At 67.9% G+C, this 19,294-nt stretch overlaps 1 protein-coding gene across 1 annotated transcript; it reads right to left on the bottom strand.

Annotated features, from left to right (window-relative positions):
- Window positions 1-381: 381 nt before the first annotated feature.
- Window positions 382-18,924, bottom strand: LOC147645365 (protein KRI1 homolog; the record flags this gene model as incomplete). The annotated part of the gene is made up of 13 exons (XM_086874700.1): window positions 18,805-18,924; window positions 15,866-15,915; window positions 15,673-15,775; window positions 14,824-14,898; window positions 12,662-12,774; window positions 11,014-11,119; window positions 8,069-8,164; window positions 7,817-7,987; window positions 7,641-7,728; window positions 6,052-6,116; window positions 3,617-3,731; window positions 1,297-1,427; window positions 382-516 (listed from the first exon to the last, which is right to left on the bottom strand). Coding segments are annotated over exons 1-13 (1,368 nt in total), but the record flags the coding sequence as incomplete, so codon positions are not given.
- Between the last annotated feature and the right edge of the window lie 370 nt (window positions 18,925-19,294).

Here is a 19,294-nt window from a genome sequence, read left to right as displayed (position 1 = left end):
CCAGGACCCCCCAAACCTCCCCAGGACCCCCCCAAACCCCGCCAGGACCTCTCCTGGGATCCCCCAGGACCCCCCAGATCCCCCCAGGACCCCCCCAAAGCCCCCCAGCACCCCCCAATCCCCCCCAGGACCCCCACCAGGACCCCCCAAACCTCCCCAGGACCCCCCCAGGACCCCCCAAACCTCCCCAGGACCCCCCAAACCCCCCCAGGACCCCTCCTGGGATCCCCCAGACCCCCCCAAACCCTCCCAGGACCCCTCCTGGGATCCCCCAGACCCCCCCAGGACCCCCCAAACCCCCCCAGGACCCACCCAAACCCCCCCAGGACCCCCCCAAACCCCCCCAGGACCCCTCCTGGGATCCCCCAGACCCCCCCAAACCCTCCCAGGACCCCTCCTGGGATCCCCCAGGCCCCCCCCAGGACCCCCGAAGCCCCCAGACCCCCCTGACCGGTACATGCAGGTCTTGCGCAGCGAGCACCAGCGGTTCAGCTCCCGGTCATCGGCCGCCAGGATCTGTGGGGAGAAACAAAACCCATCTGGGGGGTCCCAGAGCCCTCCTGTGCCCCCCCAAACCCCCCAGGACCCCCCCAGGACCCCCCAAAGCCCCCCAGGACTCCCCAAACCCCCCCAGGACCCCCCAAACCCCCCCAGGACCCCCCCAGGACCCCCCAAACCCCCCCAGGATCCCCCAAACCCTCCCAGGACCCCCCCCAACCTCCCCCAGGACCCCCCCAGGACCCCCCAAACCTCCCCCAAACCCCCCCAGGACCTCCCCAAACCCCCCAAGGACCCCCCCAGGATCCCCCCAAACCCCCCCAGGACCCCTCCAAACCCCTCCTGGGATCCCCCAGGACACTCCAAACCCCCCCAGGAACCACCAGACCCCCCCAAACCCCCCCAGGACCCCCCCAGGACCCCCCAAACCCACCCAGGGCCCCCCCAGGACCCCCCAAACCCCCTCAGGACCCCCCAAACCCCCCCAGGACCCCCCAGATCCCCCCCAGGACCCACCCAAGACCACCCAAACCCCCCCAGGACCCCCCCAGGGCCCCCCCAGGACCCACCAAACCCCCTCAGAACCCCCCAAACCCCTCCAGGACCCTCCCAAACCCCCCCAGGACCCCTCCAAACCCCTCCTGGGATCCCCCAGGACCCCCCAAACCCCCCGAGGACCCCCCCAGAATGCCCCCAAACCCCCCCAGGACCCCCCCAGGACCCCCCAAACCCCCCAGGACCCCCCCAGGACCCCCCAATCTCCCCCAGGAGGGTCTGGGGGGTCTCTGGGGTTTTTACCTCGTCCGTGGTGAGGCCGAAGTCGCAGGGCAGCACCTGGCGGTACTTGAAGCGACACGGGAGATCCCCGATCACATCCTCGTAATCCAGGCCGTAAAACTCCTCCAGGTACTGCTCAAAGGGGCCCCAGGCTGCGGGGACGGGGGTTTGGGGGGGTTTGGGGGGTCCTCAGGGGCTTTGGGGGGTCCTCAGGGGGTTTGGGGGGTCCCAGGAGGGGTTTGGGGGGTCCCAGGAGGGTTTTGGGGGGTCCCCAAGGGGTCCCAGGGGGGTTCTGAGTTGGTTTTGGGGGTCCCAGGGGGGTCCTGAGTTGGGTTTGGGGGTCCCCAAGGGGTCCCAGGGGGGTTCTCAGTTGGGTTTGGGGGTCCCAGGGGGGTTTGGGGGTCCCCAAGGGGTCCCAGGGGGGTTCTCAGTTGGGTTTGGGGGTCCCCGATCACATCCTCGTAATCCAGGCTGTAAAACTCCTCCAGGTACTGCTCAAAGGGGCCCCAGGCTGCGGGGACGGGGGGTTTGGGGGGGTTTGGGGGGTCCTCAGGGGGTTTGGGGGGTCCTCAGGGGGTTTGGGGGTCCCAGGAGGAGTTTGAGGGGTCCCCAAGGGGTCCCAGGGGGGTTCTGAGTTGGTTTTGGGGGTCCCAGGGGGGTTTGGGGGTCCCCAAGGGGTCCCAGGGGGGATCTGAGTTGGTTTTGGGGGTCCCAGGGGGGTTTGGGGGGTCCCCAAGGGGTCCCAGGGGGGTTTGGGGGTCCCCAAGGGGTCCCAGGGGGGTCCCAGGGGGGTTTGGGGGTCCCAGAGGGGTTTTGGGGGTCCCCAAGGGGTCCCAGGGGGGTTCTGAGTTGATTTTGGGGGTCCCAGGAGGGGTTTGGGGGTCCCCAAGGGGTCCCAGGGGGGTTCTGAGTTGATTTTGGGGGTCCCAGGGGGGTTTGGGGGTCCCCAAGGGGTCCCAGGGGGGTTCTCAGTTGGGTTTGGGGGTCCCCGATCACATCCTCGTAATCCAGGCTGTAAAACTCCTCCAGGCACCGCTCAAAGGGGCCCCAGGCTGCGGGGACGGGGGGTTTGGGGGGTCCTGAGTTGGGTTTGGGGGGTCCTCAGGGGGTTTGGGGGGTCCCAGGAGGAGTTTGGGGGGTCCCAAGGGGGTCCCAAGGGAGTTCAGGAGGTTCTGAGTTGGGTTTGGGGGTCCCAGGGGGGTTTGGGGGGTCCCTAAGGGGTCCCAGGGGGGTCCTGAGTTGGTTTTGGGGGTCCCAGAGGGGTTTTGGGGGGTCCCAAGGGGTCCCAGGGGGGTCCTGAGTTGGGTTTGGGGGTCCCAGGGGGGTTCTCAGTTGGGTTTGGGGGTCCCAGGAGGAGTTTGGGGGATCCCAGGAAGGGTTAGGGGGGTCCCCGAGGGGTCCTCAGGGGGTTTGGGGGATTCTGAGTTGGGTTTTGGGGTCCCAGGGGGGTTCTCAGTTGGGTTTTGGGGTCCCAGGGGGGTTTGGGGGGTCCCCAAGGGGTCCCAGGGGGGTTCTGAGTTGATTTTGGGGGTCCCAGGAAGGGTTTGGGGGTCCCCAAGGGGTCCCAGGGGGGTCCTGAGTTGGTTTTGGGGGTCCCAGGGGGGTTTGGGGGGTCCCAGGAGGAGTTCAGGGGTCCAGAGAGGGATTTGGGGGTTCCAGGAGGAGTTTGGGGAATGCCAAGGGGGTCCCAGGGGAGTTCAGGGGGGTCTCATGAGGAGTTTGGGGGTCCCAGGGGGGTTTTGGGGGTCCCCAAGGGGTCCCAGGGGGGTCCTGAGTTGGTTTTGGGAGGTCCCAGGGGGGTTTTGAGTTGGTTTGGGGGGTCCTCAGGGGGTTTGGGGGGTCCAGGGAGGGGTTTGGGGGGTCCTGAGTTGGTTTTGGGGGTCCCAGGAGGAGTTTGGGGGAGTCCCAAGGGGGTCCCAGGGGAGTTCGGGAGGGTCCCAGGAGGAGTTTGGGGGTCCCAGCAGGGGTTTGGGGGTCCCAGGAGGGGTTTGGGGGTCCCGGGAGGGGTTTGGGGGTCCCAGGGGGATTTGGGGGTTCCAGGAGAGGGTTTGGGGGGTCCCCAAGGGGTCCCAGGAGGTGTTTGGGGGGTCCTGAGTTGGTTTTGGGGGTCCCAGGAGGGGTTTGGGGGTCCCAGGAGGGGTTTGGGGGGTCCCCGAGGGGTCCCAGATGGATTTGAGGGGTTCTGAGTTGGTTTGGGGGGGTCCCAGGGGGATTTGGGGGGTCCCAGGGGGGTCTGGGGGTCCCAGGTTTTGGGGGGGCTCGTGGGGAGATGAGGATTTTGGGGGTTCCCAGGGCTCTGGGGGTGTCCCGAGGATTTTGGGGAGGGGGTCCCGTCACTCACCGGGGTCGAACGGGGGCTTCTCCCTCTCCAGGAGCTCCCGGAGCCTCCGGCGCCCCCTCCCCACCGGGGGGGCTGCGGGGCCGGGGGGACCCTCGGGGACGTAATCGGCGTCCATCTGGGGAGGGGGCGTCAGTGGGGAGGGGGCTGCACCCCCCCCAGGGCCTGGAGACCCCAGCCCAGTGGGGAGGGGGCTGCACCCCCAATCCTGGAGACCCCAACCCAATGGGGAGGGGGCTGCACCAGGCCCCAGGCCTGGAGACCCCAACCCAGTGGGGAGGGGGCTGCACCCCCAATCCTGGACCCCCAGCCCAGTGGGGAGGGGGCTGCACCCCCCCAATCCTGGAGACCCCAGCCCAGTGGGGAGGGGGCTGCACCCCCAATCCTGGACCCCCAGCCCAGTGGGGAGGGGGCTGCACCCCCCCAGGCCTGGAGACCCCAGCCCAGTGGGGAGGGGGCTGCACCCCCCCAATCCTGGAGACCCCAGCCCAGTGGGGAGGGGGCTGCACCCCCAATCCTGGAGACCCCAACCCAGTGGGGAGGGGGCTGCACCCCCCCCAGGGCCTGGAGACCCCAACCCAATGGGGAGGGGGCTGCACCCCCAATCCTGGACCCCCAGCCCAGTGGGGAGGGGGCTGCACCCCCAATCCTGGACCCCTGACCCAGTGGGGAGGGGGCTGCACCCCCAATCCTGGAGACCCCTGACCCAGTGGGGAGGGGGCTGCACCCCCCCCAGGGCCTGGAGACCCCAACCCAGTGGGGAGGGGGCTGCACCCCCCCAATCCTGGAGACCCCAGCCCAGTGGGGAGGGGGCTGCACCCCCCAATCCTGGAGACCCCAGCCCAATGGGGAGGGGGCTGCACCCCCCAATCCTGGAGACCCCAGCCCAATGGGGAGGGGGCTGCACCCCCCAATCCTGGAGACCCCTGACCCAGTGGGGAGGGGGCTGCACCCCCCCGGGCCTGGAGACCCCAGCCCAATGGGGAGGGGGCTGCACCCCCCCGGGCCTGGAGACCCCAACCCAGTGGGGAGGGGGCTGCACCCCCCCAGGGCCTGGAGACCCCGACCAGTGGGGAGGGGGCTGCACCCCCAATCCTGGACCCCCAGCCCAGTGGGGAGGGGGCTGCACCCCCAATCCTGGACCCCTGACCCAGTGGGGAGGGGGCTGCACCCCCAATCCTGGAGACCCCTGACCCAGTGGGGAGGGGGCTGCACCCCCCCCAGGGCCTGGAGACCCCAACCCAGTGGGGAGGGGGCTGCACCCCCCAATCCTGGAGACCCCAGCCCAATGGGGAGGGGGCTGCACCCCCCAATCCTGGAGACCCCAACCCAGTGGGGAGGGGGCTGCACCCCCCCCCAGGGCCTGGAGACCCCGACCAGTGGGGAGGGGGCTGCACCCCCAATCCTGGACCCCCAACCCAATGGGGAGGGGGCTGCACCCCCCAATCCTGGAGACCCCAGCCCAGTGGGGAGGGGGCTGCACCCCCCAGGGCCTGGAGCAGTCACAGTTTTGGGGAGGGGTCTCATTCCAGGGGGAGGGGTCACAATTTAGGGGAGGGGTCTCAGTTTGGGGAGGGGTCTCATTCCAGGGGGGGTCCCATTTAGGGGAGGGGTCTCAGTTTGGGGAGGGGTTTCATTCTAGGGGGGGGGGTCCCATTTTGGGGAGGGGTCCCAGTTTGGGGAGGGGTCTCATTCTGGGGGGGGTCCCATTCCAGGGGGAGTCCCATTTTGGGGAGGGGTCTCAGTTTGGGGAGGGGTCCCATTTTGGGGAGGGGTCTCATTCTGGGGGGGGGTCCCATTTTGGGGAGGGGTCCCTTTTTGGGGAGGGGTTTTAATTTTAGGGAGGGGTCCCAGTTTGGGGAGGGGTCTCATTCCGGGGGGGGGTCCCATTTTGGGGAGGGGTCTCATTTTGGGGAGGGGTCCCATTTTGGGGAGGGGTCTCATTTTGGGGAGGGGTCCCATTTTGAGGAGGGGTCCCATTCCGGGGGGGGTCCCATTCTGGGGAGGGGTCTCATTCTGGGGGGGGGTCCCATTCCAGGGGGGGTCCCATTTTGGGGAGGGGTCTCAGTTTGGGGAGGGGTCTCATTCCAGGGGGGTCTCATTCTGGGGGGGGTCCCATTCCGGGGGGGGTCCCATTTTGGGGAGGGGTCTCATTCCAGGGGGGTCCCATTTTGGGGAGGGGTCTCATTTTGGGGAGGGGTCCCATTTTGGGGAGGGGTCTCATTCTTGGGAGGGGTCTCAGTTTGGGGAGGGGTCTCAGTTTGGGGAGGGGTCCCATTTTGGGGAGGGGTCTCATTCCAGGGGGTCCCATTTTGGGGAGGGGTCTCATTCCAGGGGGGTCCCATTTTGGGGAGGGGTTTTAATTTTGGGGAGGGGTCTCAGTTTGAGGAGGGATCCCATTTTGGGGAGGGGTCTCCCGGGGGTCTCCCCCTCCTCACCACGAAGTCGGGGTCCTCGCAGTGCGGCTCCGCCCGCCCCGGCCACGAGTCCCAGTTCCAGTCCCCTGGGGGTGGCACCGGAATTGGGGAGGGGTCTCCACCCCAGAGACCCCCCGGGACCCCCCAGAACCCCCCGGGACCCCCCAGAACCCCCCGGGACCCCCCAGACCCCCCCCAGGACCCCCCAAACCAACTCAGGAACCCCCAAACCCCCCCAGAACCCCCGAAACCCCTCCTGGGACCCCCCAAACCCCCCTGGGACCCCCAGACCAACTCACGAACTCCTCAAACCCCTCCTGTGTCCCCCCCAAACCCCCCCAGAACCCCCCAAACCCCTGCTGGGACCCCCCAAACCCCTCCTGGGAGCCCCCAAACCCCTCCTGTGTCCCCCCAAACCCACTCAGGACCCCCCAGACCCCCCCAAACCCCTCCTGGGACCCCCCAAACCCCCCGGGACCCCCCAAGCCCCTCCTGTGTCCCCCCAAATCAACTCAGGACCCCCCAAACCCCTCCTGGGACCCCCCAGACCCCTCCTCACCATCCAGCCCTTCCTCCTCCTCCTGTCCGTAATAATCCTCCCCAAACCCTTCCTAGGAGCCCCCAGACCCACTCAGGACCCCCTCAAACCCCTCCTGGGACCCCCTGGGACCCCCCTAGAGCTCCCCAGACCCCTCCTCACCATCCAGCCCTTCCTCCTCCTCCTCTTCCTCCTCAAACTGCGGCTTCTCCTCCTCGCCCTGTCCGTAATAATCCTCCCCAAACCCTTCCTGGGAGCCCCAAACCCTTCCTGGGACCCCAAACCCTTCCTAGGAGCCCCCAGACCCACTCAGGACCCCCCAAACCAACTCAGGACCCCCCTAGAGCCCCCCAGACCCCTCCTCACCATCCAACCCTTCCTCCTCCTCCTCCTCCTCCTCAAACCGCGGCTTCTCCTCCTCGCCCTGTCCGTAATAATCCTCCCCAAACCCTTCCTGGGACCCCCAGACCCACTCCGGACCCCCTCAAACCCCTCCTGAGACCCCTCCAGACCCCTCCTCACCATCCAGCCCTTCCTCCTCCTCCTCTTCCTCCTCAAACTGCGGCTTCTCCTCCTCGCCCTGTCCGTAATAATCCTCCCCAAACCCTTCCTAGGAGCCCCCAGACCCTTCCTGGGACCCCCAAACCCTTCCTGGGACCCCCCTAGAGCCCCCAGACCCCTCCTCACCATCCAACCCTTCCTCCTCCTCCTCTTCCTCCTGGAACTGCGGCTTCTCCTCCTCGCCCTGTCCGTAATAATCCTCCCCAAACCCTTCCTAGGAGCGCCAAACCCTTCCTGGGACCCCAAACCCTTCCTGGGACCCCCAAACCCTTCCTGGGACCCCCCAAACCCCTCCTGGGACCCCCCTAGAGCCCCCCAGACCCCTCCTCACCATCCAGCCCTTCCTCCTCCTCCTCCTCCTCCTCCTGGAACTGCGGCTTCTCCTCCTCGCCCTGTCCGTAATAACCCTCCCCAAACCCTTCCTAAGAGCCCCCAGACCCACTCAGGACCCCCCAGACCCACTCAGGACCCCCTCAAACCCCTCCTGGGATCCCCCCAGACCCCTCCTCACCATCCAGCCCTTCCTCCTCCTCCTCCTCCTCCTCGAACTGCGGCTTCTCCTCCTCGCCCTGTCCGTAATAATCCTCCCCAAACCATTCCTGTGAGGAGGGGGATCAAAGAGAGGAGAGGGGGGGCTCAGCAGAATTTGGGGAGGGGTCCCGGGGGTCTCGAGGGGGGGACACCCACGGCCATGAGCCGATCGTGGCGGGCGGGGTCGAAATCCTCCTGGAGGAAGGAGCGGCTGAGGCCGAAGGCTCCGGAGCCGGAGGCTTCTCGGATCCGGGCGATGCGAGCGGCCAGCTCCTCCCTCTTGAGGTTCTTCAGCTGCTTCAGCTCCTCCCGGCGCCTCTCCCGCTCCTGATCGGGGGGGGAAAATGTGAGGAGGGGGCGTGGGGGGGGCGTGGGGGACCCCCGGATCCTGCCTGGGGTCTTCCTCACCTTCCTCTTCCTCTCCCGGGTCTGCTCGCGCTTCTCCTTGCGGCGCTCGTCGCGGCGGCGCACCGAGGTGGGGACGTGGCGGGGGAAGGTTTGGATCTGGGGAGGGGGAAAGGGTCAGGGATCCCCAGAGACCCCCCAGAGACCCCCCAAAATCAGCCCTAAAAACTGGGGGAATGTCGGGATCTGGGGAGGGGGAAAAGGGTCAGGGACCCCCCAGAGACCCCCCAGGGACCCCCAGAGACCCCCAGAGACCCCCCAGGGACCCCCCAGGGACCCCCAGAGACCCCCCAGAGACCCCCCAGAGACCCCCAGAGACCCCCAGAGACCCCCCAAAATCAGCCCTAAAAACTGGGGGAACCTCTGGATTTGGGGAGGGGGAAAAGGGGTCAGAGACCACCCAGGGACCCCCCCAGAGACCCCCCAGAGACCCCCCAGAGACCCCCAGAGACCCCCCAGGGACCCCCCAGGGACCCCCCAGAGACCCCCCAAAATCAGCCCAAAATCAGCTCTATAAACTGTGGGAATGTCGGGATTTGGGGAGGGGGCAAAAGGGGTCAGGGACCCCCCAGAGACCCCCCCAGAGACCCCCCAGAGACCCCCCCAGAGACCCCCCCAGAGACCCCCCAAAATCAGCCCTAAAAACTGGGGGAATGTCGGGATTTGGGGAGGGGGCAAAAGGGGTCAGAGACCCCCCAGAGACCCCCCAGAGACCCCCCAAAATCAGCCCTAAACCTGGGGGAACATCTGGATTTGGGGAGGGGGGAAAGGGGTCAGGGACCCCCCAAAAACCCCCCAAAATCAGCCCTGACCTCCCAAAAAAAGGAAGGGGAATGTATGAATTTGGGGAGGGGGGAAAGGGATCAGAGACCCCCCAGAGACCCCCCAAAATCAGCCCTAAAAACTGGGGGAACCTCTGGATTTGGGGAGGGGGGAAAAGGGGTCAGGGACCCCCCCAGAGACCCCCCCAGAGACCCCCCCCAAAATTAACCCAAAACCAGCCCTGACCCCCCAAAAGCTGCACGGGAAGGTTTGGATTTGGGGAGGGGGGAAAGGGCTCAGGGACCCCCCAGAGACCCCCCAGAGACCCCCAGAGACCCCCCAAAATCAGCCCTGACCCCCCAAAATTGAGAGGGAACCTCTGGATCTGGGGAGGGGGGAAAAGGGCTCAGAGACCCCCCAGAGACCCCCCAGAGACCCCCCAAAATCAGCCCTAAAAACTGGGGGAACCTCTGGATTTGGGGAGGGGGAAAAGGGGTCAGAGACCCCCCAAAATCAGCCCTGACCCCCTAAAAACTGCACGGGAAGGTTTGGATTTGGGGAGGGGGGAAAGGGGTCAGGGACCCCCCAGGGACCCCCCAAAATCAGCCCTAAAAACTGGGGGAACCTCTGGATTTGGGGAGGGGGCAAAAGGGGTCAGAGACCCCCAGAGACCCCCCAAAATTAACCCAAAACCAGCCCTGACCCCCAAAAACAGTGTGGGAAAGTTGGGATCTGGGGAGGGGGGAAAGGGCTCAGGGACCCCCCAGGGACCCCCCAAAATCAGCCCTAAAAACTGGGGGAATGCCTGGATTTGGGGAGGGGGGAAAGGGGTCAAAGACCCCTCAGAGACCCCCCAGAGACCCCCCAAAATCAGCCCTGACCCCCCAAAAACTGCACGGGAAGGTTTGGATCTGGGGAGGGGGCAAAAGGGGTCAGAGACCCCCCAGAGACCCCCCAGAGACCCCCCAGAGACCCCCAGAGACCCCCCAGAGACCCCCCAAGACCCCCCAAAATCAGCCCCGACCCCCCAAAAACTGTGTGGGAACCTCTGAATTTGGGGAGGGGGGAGAACAGATCAGAGACCCCCCCCAGAGACCCCCCAAATTCCACCCCACGAATCCCCCTCCCCAATTCTCGGGGACCCCCCCTGACCCCCCCAATTCCCGCCCCCTCCCCAATTTCCATTCCCCCTCCCCAATTTCCGCCCCCCCCCCCAATTCCCGCCCCCACCCCAATTTCTGCCCCCCCAATTCCCGCCCCCTCCCCAATTTCTGCCCCCCCAATTCCCGCCCCCTCCCCAATTCCCGCCCCCCTCCCCAATTTCTGCCCCCCTCCCCAGTTTCTGCCCCCCACCCCAATTCCCGCCCCCTCCCCAATTCCCGCCCCCTCCCCAATTCCAGCCCCCCTCCCCAATTCCCGCCCCCTCCCCAATTCCTGCCCCCCTCCCCAATTCCTGCCCCCTCCCCAATTCCTGCCCCCTCCCCAGTTTCTGCCTCCCCAATTTCCGCCCCCTCCCCAATTCCTGCCCCCACCCCAATTCCCGCCCCCACCCCAATTTCTGCCCCCCCAATTCCCGCCCCCACCCCAATTTCCGCCCCCTCCCCAATTCCAGCCCCCTCCCCAATTCCCGCCCCCACCCCAATTCCCGCCCCCTCCCCAATTTCTGCCCCCCCAATTCCCGCCCCCACCCCAATTTCCGCCCCCTCCCCAATTCCAGCCCCCTCCCCAGTTTCTGCCCCAATTCCAGCCCCCTCCCCAGTTTCTGCCCCCCTCCCCAATTTCCGCCCCCTCCCCAATTCCCGCCCCCTCCCCAATTCCCGCCCCCTCCCCAATTTCTGCCCCCCCAGTTTCTGCCCCCCCAATTTCCGCCCCCTCCCCAATTTCCGCCCCCACCCCAATTCCCGCCCCCTCCCCAATTTCTGCCCCCCCACCCCAATTCCAGCCCCCTCCCCAATTCCCGCCCCCTCCCCAATTTCCGCCCCCTCCCCAATTCCCGCCCCCACCCCAATTCCCGCCCCCTCCCCAATTTCTGCCCCCCCACCCCAATTCCCGCCCCCTCCCCAATTTCCGCCCCCACCCCAATTCCCGCCCCCTCCCCAATTTCTGCCCCCCCACCCCAATTCCCGCCCCCTCCCCAATTCCAGCCCCCTCCCCAATTCCAGCCCCCTCCCCAATTCCCGCCCCACCTCAGCCGCTCCCGGCTCCTCGAAGCGGAAATTGTGCCGGCGCTCGAATTCCTGCTGCCGCTCCAGGAACTGCTCCCCCTCGTCCGAGGAGTCCTCCAGGGAGGCTCTGGGGGGGTGAGAAAGGTGAGGAGGGGTCCTGGGGGGGTCACTGGGGGTCATTGGGGGGTCACTGGGGGTCATTGGGGGGTCACTGGGGGTCATTGGGGGGTCACTGGGGGTCCTGGGGGGGTCACTGGGGGTCATTGGGGGGTCACTGGGGGTCCCCACTCCCATTCCTGACTGCTCCCCCTCGTCTGAGGAGTCCTCCAGGGACACCCTGGGGGGTGAGAAAGGTGAGGAGGGGTCCTGGGGGGTGAGGAGGGGTCGTGGGGGGTCTGGGGGCTCGTTGGGGGGTGAGGAGGGGTCGTTGGGGGTCACTGGGGGTCGTGGGGGGATCGTGGGGGGTCCCCACTCCCATTCCTGACTGCTCCCCCTCGTCCGAGGAGTCCTCCAGTGACGCCCTGGGGGGTCAGGGGGGGTGAGGAGGGGTCCTGGGGGGTGAGGAGGGGTCGTGGGGGGTCACTGGGGGTCGTTGGGGGTCATTGGGGGTCCTGGGGGGTGAGGAGGGGTCGTGGGGGGTCACTGGGGGTCCCCACTCCCATTCCTGACTGCCCCCCCTCATCCGAGGAGTCCTCCAGGGACGCCCTGGGGGGTGAGAAAGGTGAGGAGGGGTCGTGGGGGGTGAGGAGGGGTCGTTGGGGGTCACTGGGGGGTTGTTGGGGGTCATGGAGGATGAGGGGGGGTCCTGGGGGGTCACTGGGGGTCATTGGGGGTCCTGGGGGGTCCTGGGGGGGTCGTTGGGGGTCACTGGGGGGTCCTGGGGGGGTCGTTGGGGGTCACTGGGGGTCCCCACTCCCATTCCTGTGGCTGCTCCAGGAGCTGCTCCCTCCCCAAGGGGGGTCCAGGGAGGAGTGGGGGGCTCCAGGGGGGTCTGGCAGTGATGGGGAGGGGTCCGGGGGGGTCTGGCAGTGATGGGGAGGGGTCTGGGGGGGTCTGGCAGTGATGGGGAGGGGTCTGGGGGGGTCTGGGAGTGATGGGGAGGGGTCTGGGGGTCCCGGGCAGTGATGGGGAGGGGTCCGGGGGGGTCTGGCAGTGATGGGGAGGGGTCCGGGGGTCCGGGGCTGTTTTGGGGAGGGGTCCGGGGGTCCGGGGCTGTTTTGGGGAGGGGTCCAGGGGTCCGGGGCTGTTTTGGGGAGGGGTCTGGGGGTCCCATGCTGTTTTGGGGAGGGGGCTGTGGGTCCCATGCTGTTTTGGGGAGGGGTCCGGGGGTCCGGGGCTGTGATGGGGAGGGGTCTGGCAGTGATGGGGAGGGGTCTGTGGGTCCGGGGCTGTTTTGGGGAGGGGTCTGTGGGTCCCTGGCTGTTGTGGGGAGGGGTCTGAGGGTCCCAGGCAGTGTTGGGGAGGGGTCTGGGGGTCCCGGGCTGTTTTGGGGAGGGGTCCGGGGGTCCGGGGCTGTTTTGGGGAGGGGTCCGGGGGTCCGGGGCTGTTTTGGGGAGGGGTCTGTGGGTCCCAGGCTGTTTTGGGGAGGGGTCCGGGGGCCCGGGGCTGTTTTGGGGAGGGGTCCGGGGGTCCGGGGCTGTTTTGGGGAGGGGTCCGGGGGTCTCCTCACCCCTCATCCCCCGGCTGCTGCTGCTGGCGGAAGCCCCTCCCCAGTAAATAATCCCGCAGGAATCGCTCGCCCGGCTCCAGCCGCGGGTCCGCCCAGAACCGCCGCAGGGGCTCCTGAAAAGGGGAGGGGGCTGCACCCTGAGACCCCTCCCCAAAATCCCCAACCCCCCCCCCAACCGCCGCAGGGGCTCCTGGAAAGGGGAGGGGGCTGCACCCTGAGACCCCTCCCCAAAATACCCAACATCCCCCCCAACCCCGCCCAGAACCGCCGCAGGGGCTCCTGAAAAGGGGAGGGGGCTGCACCCAGAGACCCCTCCCCAAAATCCCCAACATCCCCCCCAACCGCCGCAGGGGCTCCTGGAAAGGGGAGGGGGCTGCACCCTGAGACCCCTCCCCAAAATCCCCAACATCCCCCCCAACATCCCCCAGAACCGCCGCAGGGGCTCCTGGAAAGGGGAGGGGGCTGCACCCAGAGACCCCTCCCCAAAATACCCAACATCCCCCCCAACCGCCGCAGGGGCTCCTGGAAAGGGGAGGGGGCTGCACCCTGAGACCCCTCCCCAAAATCCCCAACATCCCCCCCAACCCCCCCCAGAACCGCCGCAGGGGCTCCTGGAAAGGGGAGGGGGCTGCACCCTGAGACCCCTCCCCAAAATCCCCAACATCCCCCAGAACCGCCGCAGGGGCTCCTGGAAAGGGGAGGGGGCTGCACCCAGAGACCCCTCCCCAAAATACCCAACCCCTCCCCAACATCCCCCCCAACCGCCGCAGGGGCTCCTGAAAAGGGGAGGGGGCTGCACCCTGAGACCCCTCCCCAAAATACCCAACATCCCCCAGAACCTCTGCAGGGGCTCCTGGAAAGGGGAGGGGGCTGCACCCTGAGACCCCTCCCCAAAATCCCCAACCCCTCCCCAACATCCCCCCCAGAACCGCCGCAGGGGCTCCTGGAAAGGGGAGGGGGCTGCACCCTGAGACCCCTCCCCAAAATCCCCAACATCCCCCCCAACCCCCCCCAGAACCGCCGCAGGGGCTCCTGGAAAGGGGAGGGGGCTGCACCCTGAGACCCCTCCCCAAAATACCCAACATCCCCCCCAACCCCCCCCAACCGCCGCAGGGGCTCCTGGAAAGGGGAGGGGGCTGCACCCTGAGACCCCTCCCCAAAATACCCAACATCCCCCCCAACCGCCGCAGGGGCTCCTGAAAAGGGGAGGGGGCTGCACCCTGAGACCCCTCCCCAAAATCCCCAACATCCCCCAGAACCGCCGCAGGGGCTCCTGAAAAGGGGAGGGGGCTGCACCCTGAGACCCCTCCCCAAAATCCCCAACATCCCCCCCAACATCCCCCAGAACCGCCGCAGGGGCTCCTGGAAAGGGGAGGGGGCTGCACCCTGAGACCCCTCCCCAAAATCCCCCAGAAGCGCCGCAGGGGCTCCTGGGGGGGCACAGGGGGGTCAGACCCGGGGGTCCCACCTGAGACCCCTCCCCAGCTCCTGCAGGAGCTCTTGGGGGGGTTCAGAGACCCCCGGGACCCCTCCCCAGCAGCCCCCAGCCCCTGCAGGGGGGTTGAGAGCCCCCCGAGACCCCTCCCCAGCCCTCACCAGGTCCTGCAGGGGGGCTCAGAGCCCCCCGGGACCCCTCCCCATCCCTCCCCAGCCCCTGCAGGGGGCTCAGAGCCCCCCGAGACCCCTCCCCAGCCCTCCCCAGCCCCTGCAGGGGGCTCAGAGCCCCCCGAGACCCCTCCCCAGCCCTCACCAGGTCCTGCAGGGGGCTCAGAGCCCCCCGAGACCCCTCCCCAGCAGCCCCCAGCCCCTGCAGGGGGCTCAGAGCCCCCCGAGACCCCTCCCCATCCCTCCCCAGCCCCTGCAGGGGGTTCAGAGCCCCCCGAGACCCCTCCCCAGCCCCTCCCCAGGTCCTGCAGGGGGGCTCAGAGCCCCCCGAGACCCCTCCCCAGCCCTCCCCAGCTCCTGCAGGAGCTCTTGGAGGGGTTCAGAGCCCCCCGGGACCCCTCCCCAGCAGCCCCCAGCCCCTGCAGGGGGCTCAGAGCCCCCCGGGACCCCTCCCCAGCCCCTGCAGGGGGCTCAGAGCCCCCCGGGACCCCTCCCCATCCATCACCAGGTCCTGCAGGGGGGCTCAGAGCCCCCCGAGACCCCTCCCCAGCCCTCACCAGGTCGTGCAGGGGCTCCGGGGGGGGCTCGGCCTGGCCCCGCAGCCAGCGCAGGTACTGCTCCTCCTCCTGCTCCTGGGGGGGGGCTCACACAGGGACCCCAAAACCGGCCCGGGACCCCCCAAAACCGGCCCGGGACCCCCCAAACCGGCCTGGGACCCCCCCAAAACCGGCCCGGGACCCCCCAAACCGGCCCGGGACCCCAAAACCGGCCTGGGACCCCCCAAAAACCAGCCCGGGACCCCCCAAAACCTTCCCGGGACCCCCCCAAACCGGCCCGGGACCCCCAAAAACCGGCCCGGGACCCCCCAAAACCGGCCCGGGACCCCCCCAAAACCGGCCCGGGACCCCCCAAAACCGGCCCGGGACCCCCCAAAACCGGCCCGGGACCCCCCAAAACCGGCCCGGGACCCTCCAAAACCGGCCCGGGACCCCCAAAAACCCCCCCAGGACCCCTCCAGGACCCCCCAAAAACCCCCCAGGATCCCCCCAAACCCCCCCAGGACCCTTCAAACCCCTATAAGACCCCCCCAGGACCCCCCCAAACCTCCCCAGGACCCCCCAAACCCCTATAAGATCCCTCCAGGACCCCCCAAACCCCTATAAGAACCCCCCAGGACCCCCCAAACCTCTCCAGGACCCCTCAGGACCCCCCCCAGGACCCCCTCAGGAGCCCCCAGACCCCTCCAGGACCCCCCAGAACCCCCTCAGGACCCCCCAAAACCCCCCAGAACCCACCAAAACCCCTCCAGGACCCCCTCAGGACCCCCCCAAGACCCCCCCCAGGACCCCCCAAACCCCCTCAGAACCCCCCAGGACCCCCCCAGGACCCCCCAGGACCCCCCTCACTTTCTCCTCCCGGGATCGGATCCGTGGCCGGAGCAGGGCCCCTCCTTCCTCCCCCTCCTCCTCCTCCTCCTCCTCCTCGCTGTCAGCCACGAAGGCTCGGAAACTGCAGGGGGGTGGGGAGGTCGGGGGTCACCCCCTGGCGCTGAAGACCCCTCCCCAAAACACCCCGAGACCCCCCCGGGCCCCCCCTGACCTCTCCTTCAGCGCCCGCTGCTCCTCGGCGTAGCTCCGGGAGGATTCCAGCTGGGGAGGGGGCGGGAAAAGGGAATTTGGGGGGGTCCTGGGGGGTCTCGGGGGGATTTTGGGGGTCCTGGGGGGGTCTAGGGGGGATTTTGGGGGTCCTGGGGGGTCTCGGGGGGATTTTGGGGGTCCTGGGGGGGTCTCGGGGGGATTTTAGGGGTCCTGGGGGGGTCTCGGGGGGATTTTGGGGGTCTCGGGGGGATTTTGGGGGTCCTGGGGGGGTCTCGGGGGGATTTTAGGGGTCCTGGGGGGGTCTCGGGGGGATTTTGGGGGTCCTGGGGGGGTCTCGGGGGGATTTTGGGGGTCCTGGGGGGGTCTCGGGGGGATTTTGGGGGTCCTGGGGGGGTCTCGGGGGGATTTTGGGGGTCCTGGGGGGGTCTCGGGGGGATTTTGGGGGTCCTGGGGGGGTCTCGGGGGGATTTTAGGGGTCCTGGGGGGGTCTCGGGGGGATTTTGGGGGTCCTGGGGGGGTCTCCGGGGGATTTTGGGGGTCCTGGGGGGGTCTCGGGGGGATTTTAGGGGTCCTGGGGGGGTCTCGGGGGGATTTTGGGGGTCCTGGGGGGGTCTCGGGGGGATTTTGGGGGTCCTGGGGGGGTCTCGGGGGGATTTTGGGGGTCCTTGGGGGGGTCTCGGGGGGATTTTGGGGGTCCTGGGGGGGGTCTCGGGGGGATTTTGGGGGTCCTGGGGGGGTCTTGGGGGGATTTTGGGGGTCCTGGGGGGGTCTCGGGGGGATTTTAGGGGTCCTGGGGGGGTCTCGGGGGGATTTTGGGGGTCCTGGGGGGGTCTCGGGGGGATTTTGGGGGTCCTGGGGGGGTCTCGGGGGGATTTTGGGGGTCCTGGGGGGGTCTCGGGGGGATTTTAGGGGTCCTGGGGGGGTCTCGGGGGGATTTTGGGGGTCCTGGGGGGGTCTCGGGGGGATTTTGGGGGTCCTTGGGGGGGTCTCGGGGGGATTTTGGGGGTCCTGGGGGGGGTCTCGGGGGGATTTTGGGGGTCCTGGGGGGGTCTCGGGGGGATTTTGGGGGTCCTGGGGGGGTCTCGGGGGGATTTTGGGGGTCCTGGGGGGGTCTCGGGGGGATTTTGGGGGTCCTGGGGGGGTCTCGGGGGGATTTTAGGGGTCCTGGGGGGGTCTCGGGGGGATTTTAGGGGTCCTGGGGGGTCTCGGGGGGATTTTGGGGGTCCTGGGGGGGTCTCGGGGGGATTTTGGGGGTCCTGGGGGGGTCTCGGGGGGATTTTGGGGGTCCTGGGGGGGTTCTGGGGGGTTCTGGGGGGTTTTGGAGGGGTCTCGGGGGGATTTTGGGGGTCCTGGGGGGGTCTCGGGGGATTTTGGGGGTCCTGGGGGGGTCTCGGGGGGATTTTGGGGGTCCTGGGGGGGTCTCGGGGGGATTTTGGGGGTCCTGGGGGGGTCTCGGGGGGATTTTGGGGGTCCTGGGGGGGTCTCGGGGGGATTTTGGGGGTCCTGGGGGGGTCTCGGGGGGATTTTGGGGGTCCTTGGGGGGGTCTCGGGGGGATTTTGGGGGTCCTGGGGGGGTCTCGGGGGGATTTTGGGGGTCCTGGGGGGGGTCTCGGGGGGATTTTGGGGGTCCTGGGGGGGTCTCGGGGGGATTTTGGGGGTCCTGGGGGGGTCTCGGGGGGATTTTGGGGGTCCTGGGGGGGTCTCGGGGGGATTTTAGGGGTCCTGGGGGGTCTCGGGGGGATTTTGGGGGTCCTGGGGGGGTCTCGGGGGGATTTTAGGGGTCCTGGGGGGGTCTCGGGGGGATTTTGGGGGTCCTGGGGGGGTCTCGGGGGGATTTTGGGGGTCCTGGGGGGGTCTCGGGGGCATTTTGGGGGTCCTGGGGGGGTCTCGGGGGCATTTTGGGGGTCCTGGGGGGGTCTCGGGGGGATTTTGGGGGTCCTGGGGGGGTCTCGGGGGCATTTTGGGGGTCCTGGGGGGGTCTCGGGGGCATTTTGGGGGTCCTGGGGGGGTCTCGGGGGGATTTTGGGGGTCCTGGGGGGGTCTCGGGGGGATTTTGGGGGTCCTGGGGGGGTCTCGGGGGCATTTTGGGGGTCCTGGGGGGGTCTCGGGGGCATTTTGGGGGTCCTGGGGGGGTCTCGGGGGCATTTTGGGGGTCCTGGGGGGGTCTCGGGGGGATTTTGGGGGTCCTGGGGGGGTCTCGGGGGGATTTTGGGGGTCCTTGGGGGGGTCTCGGGGGGATTTTAGGGGTCCTGGGGGGGTCTCGGGGGGATTTTGGGGGTCTTGGGGGGGTCTCGGGGGGATTTTGGGGGTCCTGGGGGGTCTCGGGGGGATTTTGGGGGTCCTGGGGGGGTCTCGGGGGGATTTTGGGGGTCCTGGGGGGGTCTCGGGGGGATTTTGGGGGTCCTGGGGGGGTCTCGGGGGCATTTTGGGGGTCCTGGGGGGGTCTCGGGGGCATTTTGGGGGTCCTGGGGGGGTCTCGGGGGGATTTTGGGGGTCCTGGGGGGGTCTCGGGGGGATTTTGGGGGTCCTGGGGGGGTCTCGGGGGCATTTTGGGGGTCCTGGGGGGGTCTCGGGGGCATTTTGGGGGTCCTGGGGGGGTCTCGGGGGCATTTTGGGGGTCCTGGGGGGGTCTCGGGGGGATTTTGGGGGTCCTGGGGGGGTCTCGGGGGGATTTTGGGGGTCCTTGGGGGGGTCTCGGGGGGATTTTAGGGGTCCTGGGGGGGTCTCGGGGGGATTTTGGGGGTCTTGGGGGGGTCTCGGGGGGATTTTGGGGGTCCTGGGGGGTCTCGGGGGGATTTTGGGGGTCCTGGGGGGGTCTCGGGGGGATTTTGGGGGTCCTGGGGGGGTCTCGGGGGGATTTTGGGGGTCCTGGGGGGGTCTCGGGGGGATTTTGGGGGTCCTGGGGGGTCAGAGGTGCCCCCCAAATCCTTTTCTTTTCACCTTTCTTCGTTTGGCCGCTGCGGCTTCGTCTTCCTCGTCCTCCTCGTCCACGTATTTGCTGTGGGGAGGGGGAGGGAGGAAAAGCCCCCCAAAATCTATCCGAAAATCCCCAAAATTCATCCAAAAACCCCCAAAATTCATCCAAAAACCCCCAAAATCCATCCAAAATCCCCCAAAATCCCACAAAATACCCCAAAATCCATCCAAAAATCCCCAAAATCCATCCAAAAACCCCCAAAATCCATCCAAAAACCCCCAAAATCCATCCAAAAACCCCCAAAACCCCCCAAAATCCATCCAAAAATCCCTAAAATCTTCTCAAATCCAACCAAAATCCATGCAAATTCCCCCCAAATCCCACAAAATCCATCCAAAAATTCCCAAAATCTTCTCAAATCCCCCCAAAATCCATCCAAAAACCCCCAAAACCCCCCAAAATCCATCCAAAAACCCCCAAAATCCATCCAAAAACCCCCAAATCCCCCCAAAA

Source organism: Cyanistes caeruleus, unplaced genomic scaffold, assembly GCF_971803275.1.
Source record: "Cyanistes caeruleus unplaced genomic scaffold, bCyaCae1.hap1.1 HAP1_SCAFFOLD_472, whole genome shotgun sequence".
Taxonomy (NCBI): domain Eukaryota; kingdom Metazoa; phylum Chordata; class Aves; order Passeriformes; family Paridae; genus Cyanistes; species Cyanistes caeruleus.
The sequence above is the reverse complement of the archived record's forward strand: the minus strand, read 5'-3'. Positions and strand labels throughout refer to the sequence as shown.